Source organism: Belonocnema kinseyi, chromosome 5 (assembly GCF_010883055.1).
Source record: "Belonocnema kinseyi isolate 2016_QV_RU_SX_M_011 chromosome 5, B_treatae_v1, whole genome shotgun sequence".
Taxonomy (NCBI): Eukaryota; Metazoa; Arthropoda; class Insecta; order Hymenoptera; family Cynipidae; genus Belonocnema; species Belonocnema kinseyi.
The window spans coordinates 112,994,819-113,000,057 of record NC_046661.1 but is presented as its reverse complement, the minus strand read 5'-3'; the positions used below and the strand labels follow the sequence as shown (position 1 = coordinate 113,000,057).

The window sequence follows — 5,239 nt, the reverse complement described above, 5'->3', positions numbered from 1 at the left end:
AATAATAATAAGAGCTTTATTCAAGATAGTTTGTATACTTACATGTATTTGCTTTCTTAATTTAAGTCATATCTGAAATTAAAACGAATATAACTTTAAGTATTTCTTTTTTCTTTAAACAAGTGAAATAATATGAAATTTCAAAGGACTTCTAGGTATTTTTAAAGATTTCAGGGATTTCAAGGGATTTCACCAGAGCTAAAGAATTCCGCCAGTTTTCAAAATAAATGATAATATCTCAACGGATTTCTACGGATTTTAAGGGATGTAAAAAGATTGAAGAGTTTTCCAGGAAATTTTAGAGAATGTCGACAACAGAATTAAGGTTTTTCCGAAAGGATTTCAACGGATCTCAACTTTTTTTCGAATTTTGTTCAATTTTTTTTCGATTTTCAAATTTTTTGTAACTGAATTTGGAAAATTTTGTAGTATCTAGACATTTTTTAACAAAGAAGGCACGCTTTGCCCCACTGAAATTCGTACGCTAAATTATTCTTATAATCTTTCTCTGTCTTTAGATTTTGAACCTGACTTTTATACCTGAATCTTTTGGGTGAGAAAAGAAAAAAAATTGTCTTCGGCTCTGGTCGTTAGTATTCGGACTGGTCTTGGTCGCTGGGTGTCAGTCGGTTAAATTTCACTTTCGTCGTCGGATGATTCGACATTCGCTTGGTGGGTGAGCGATTGTGATCCCCGAACGATCAGGATCCACCATCCGCCGCGGCTCCACCAACAGCCGCGAAAATCCAACACGCAACGCCCCAGTAGCGGCGAGTGTGCGCTAGTGTCGGCATCGGTGTTGGTCCGTTTTTTAATCGTTTAAGGTTCCTTCTCCTAAAAAAATAAATAAAATTCGAAAGGTGAAAATCAACGAGAAAAATCTACTAGGATCCTTAAGAATCGACCGAGTCATGAATTCATCCACTTTCGCCGGGTAAGATATCCCAAAGTTTCTGATAAAAATACAGATTTCTAAAAACTTATAATTGATCACTGAATATGTTATACCATCACTTGGTATGTTTCAATCGGTTTATTTAAAAAATGCAGTCAAATCTGAATTATTTCAATTCTCTCAAACCATTGATGCAAATTTCCGGTCGGAAATCCCTAGTGATCCCTCATCAAGTGAATGACCTTTTGATCGAAGGTATCGATAAAAATTGTTCATTGCCACGTGCTGAGTCAAGCGATTATTTTTAACATTTGGGTTGGTGCATGGGTGAGTCTCGAGATTCAATTTTAATTCGATGATCAACAGTCAGATTTCTCATCCGGATGACAGGCATTGTGAAATATTCTCCAGTGATCCAGTACCTATGAAAATGTTTTAAAGCCCTAAAATGTCAGTATCTCAAGGCCGGAGAAAATGATCAATCTTTAAATTTCCTTCTTGCTTTTTTGAAATTACAAATTTTTAACACATGAGGTAAGAGAGCACTGTGAAAAAATCGGTCGGTAAAAATACTAAAAATAAAATAATCGGAAGCATTTTATAAGACATGGTAAGGCGCAGGTCAGCCGCTCTAAAATTAAACGCGCTTTACGTATCCACCTAAATACATTTCTATGCTATATAGCCCCTTGGCTGAGTTCCGAGAGCCCAGGGCGCTTTCGATTCTTTAAGATGACCACTTTTTTTATCAATCGATTTTATTCAGATATTTTTCAAAAAGCCAAATAAGGAAAAGAAAGTATGGAAAGCTCTAATTGAGAAAGTACCAAGAAAAAATGGTATCAATGGATAAACAAGAGTCAAGAATCAAAAATTTTCTGCATTTTAGAAAATAAGCTGCTAAGTAAACATTAGATTACGAAATCGGTCCAAGAATAAAGTAAATTCATCACCTCGAAACTTTTAGAGTGCGCCTACTAGCTTTTCGCTCATTCTCTAAAAACAATTTCTCTTGTGATCCAAATTTGTGGAATAATTTTAAATCATTTTCAAAACTTAATAGCCCAGAATTTTATATTTATATTTATGTGAATTATAATTTAGCATTTAATAATTTATATTGAGTCGTTCTTGTTCTTCTGGTTTAAAATTCGTGCAAACTTTCTGAGTAATCGTGGGCGGAACACTTCGGAATTTCTTCTGCATATACCGGGTGCGTAAATTGTGTCCCACGCATTGATTCTGAGAGCAATAACGCGGAATCGTTCCGAGATGAATTCGATATTATTTCTTGTGCATCGTTTTCTTGGAAGCGATTTTTTTTGAACAAATTGAAACCTATTTCAAAAATTCGGCTTATGATTTGATCAACCTCAAGATGTGTGGTGACAAATGAAGATGACAAATTTATTTATTTAACAAATACAACTTGTATTTACTAAAGAATATTGATAAGTATCCGTATTTGTTATCAGACCAGAAATCTAAACTTAAAACCGATTATAAATCCAACCCTAAATTCAGATTATTTAGATTACTTGTATATACTATTTAGATTATTAAATTTTTCAAAGATAAAAAAACAACCCAAACGATTTATATGCATATCTAAAATTGCTAATATTTAATGCATTCTTTTTACAGAAATTTAAATAAAAATGTTACTTCCAAAAAATAGACGTAAACTAATTTGGACTCAACTAAAAGAACTATTGTAATATTCAGTAGCAAACCCTGTAGATTGGAACAAATCATAATAGGAAGCTAGTATATTGAATATGAAAAATTGTAATATGGCATTATAAAAAATCAAAAAAACGTTAATAAATCGTGAGCCACGTGTCGAGTCAGTGCCAAAATAAAAGCGTCTCTGTTTTCACCGCTTCTTCAATATTCTATTCTTAAAGAGTCTGGCTGCCTCTGACTGGCCACCCAACTTTACGAGTCCACCTAATAAAATGCTCTGGAAAAATAGGGTAACTGAAATCAAAACATGTGGGTTTCGAAATCGAGTTTGAGTCTTGAATCCAAAATTTACAGACTAATTTATTTTTTAAAAAAATAGTTAGCTTGTAGGTTTATTTTGACCGAACTTGTATCAAACAATTCTAAATAAAGGAATTTGCCAATGAAAATGTTCAAAATTTGTTATCAGAAACATTAAGATTAGACCCTTTAAAAATTGAAAACTTTCAGATATAGTAGCGTTAGAAATTAAAGAATAAAAAATTTTATCGGCTTTAAATACTTTTAATTTTTTCTTTAAAATTAAAACAAACTTAAATTATAAATGAGAAATTTACAAAATGTATAACACTTTCTAAACAATCAATTTTCAATTATATGATTCCAAAGACGAATAATTATTTCATCGAAAATCATAAAATGCAGACAAATTTAAATGTAAATTAAAGCGTTATAAATAAAACAATTATTAAATAAAATATTATCAAAAACCTCCGCTTGTAGGATGAAATCATTTAAAATTGAAATCCTTTAAAATTAAACAATTTTCATTTACAAAATGTCAAAAATGGTATAAGATGTTACCATTTTAAGACTTAAAATTATAATATTTTGCTAAATTAAAATTGATTTATTTGAATTTCAACACTAAACAATGAAAAAATAATTATTTTAAATCCGAAACACCCAAGAATAAAATCTAAACCCCGGAAAACCTGGAAAACTTCTAACTTTAACCATTTTAAACTAAAATGTATACATTTTTTATGATAACAGTGGAAAATATTTTTATTTTATTAGTTCAATCATTATTAAATTACATTCTTTAAAATGACATATTTATTAATTAATTAAACGAAATTTTGAGTATAATATAAGATTAGAGGCTCACAGTTTAAAAAAATAAAAAAACCATAAAGTAAAACATATTTTGAATCGCAAAAATTGGAATGTTTAAAGTTGATAATGTTTCAAAAGTAAAAATCCGATATTTAAAGCCTTCAGAATAGATAAATTTATACAAATGAAGGTTTAAAATTAATAAAGTTAAAAATGCAGCTTCAAGTTTTATATGCAGTTTTTAGAATAGAATCATAATTATAAAACTGAAATGCCTTAAAATTAAACAATTTTCGTTTAGAAAATGTAGAAAACGGTATAATATGTTACAATTTCATGGCTTGAAATTGTCACACCTCACTGATTTCAAATTTATTTATTTAAATTTCAAGTCTAAAAATCAAGACTGGACATTTTCAAAATTTAAACAATTCAAATGAATTAATTCATCATCTATACGCGTAATAAAATAATTCAAAATAGTTAATTTGTAAATTTATACTAATTTATAAAATGGAACAATGAAATTTGTAGATTAAAAACTTCAACACTCAGAAATTGCTATTCCAGTTTCTAGATTAAGCAGTTTTAAACTGAACTATTAAATTTCATCATTATTAATTTAAATGTCTTCTTTATTTAAAAAATTGAGCATATTGAGCACAAAAGATTGTACTTTACGTAACAAGAAGCACTACAAAATTATAATTATTTAAATGAGCAAAATTATTTTTATAAGCATCTCAGGCTAAGAGTTTTCACAATTAGCTGAAGAAGTTAAAAACTGCACAATATAAAATTTTAAAAATAATTAAAGATTAATCAATCAAACCCCCAAATGACGCTTTAATGCTATCAATCTAGGGTTATTTAAACATCGACTTATTAGGTCCTTGTTTTTAGAGACTCAATTTCAATGTAATGCGTTGCGTTCAAACTTATTCAATTGTTAGTTATAAAGCTCAATTTGAAATAGAAAACACAATTAGATTTTTTTGAATGATTTAAAAAACGATTGAAATTTTCTTGACATTGCTAAACAAAAGTATTAATTTCTCGACTTTAGTGTTTTGTTTATCGATTACGGCTGCACACTTACACAGAAAATAAGTGATCATAATCGGTTGTAGTCGAGCGACCTTGTGATGCCGCATGGAGTTTAAAACTTCCTTCCTTAAAAGGTTTACTCAGCAGGTACATGGGATCAGAGCAATGTAGGTTACCACAGTCACTATGAGTTCTTCCACCCGAATGAACGTCGGAATTTCCTGTGCTATGTATTATTTCTTAAAAATAAAAAATATATAATATTTGTAAGTGGTACCACGGAAAAAAGTGTTTACTTCTTCCAATAGTGACGGTGAATGGGCGACACAAAATTCAATTGTATTACTACTGAAATATTAAATATTCTCTTAATTTTTACGAACACAATACCAAGTAGTGAAATAACTCTGAAAGATGATTCATCTCTGTGTCTACGAGCCAAGCCGATAAAACAAGAATCTTCAGTGAAAGAGGCAAGGTGGAGAGTATATA

At 29.8% G+C, this 5,239-nt stretch overlaps 1 protein-coding gene across 2 annotated transcripts in view; it reads left to right on the top strand.

Annotated features, from left to right (window-relative positions):
• The first annotated feature begins 678 nt into the window (after positions 1 to 678).
• Positions 679 to 5,239, top strand: part of LOC117173220 — a 13,423-nt gene continuing 8,862 nt past the window's right edge. Inside the window, exon 1 of one of the 2 annotated variants that reach the window (XM_033361676.1) lies at positions 679 to 934. In XM_033361676.1, coding sequence (XP_033217567.1) covers positions 912 to 934 — 23 coding nt within the window. In that variant the 5' untranslated portion in view covers positions 679 to 911. Of the gene's footprint in view, positions 935 to 4,679; positions 5,226 to 5,239 lie in introns of those variants that run through there. The other variant, XM_033361675.1, reaches the window with a different exon arrangement.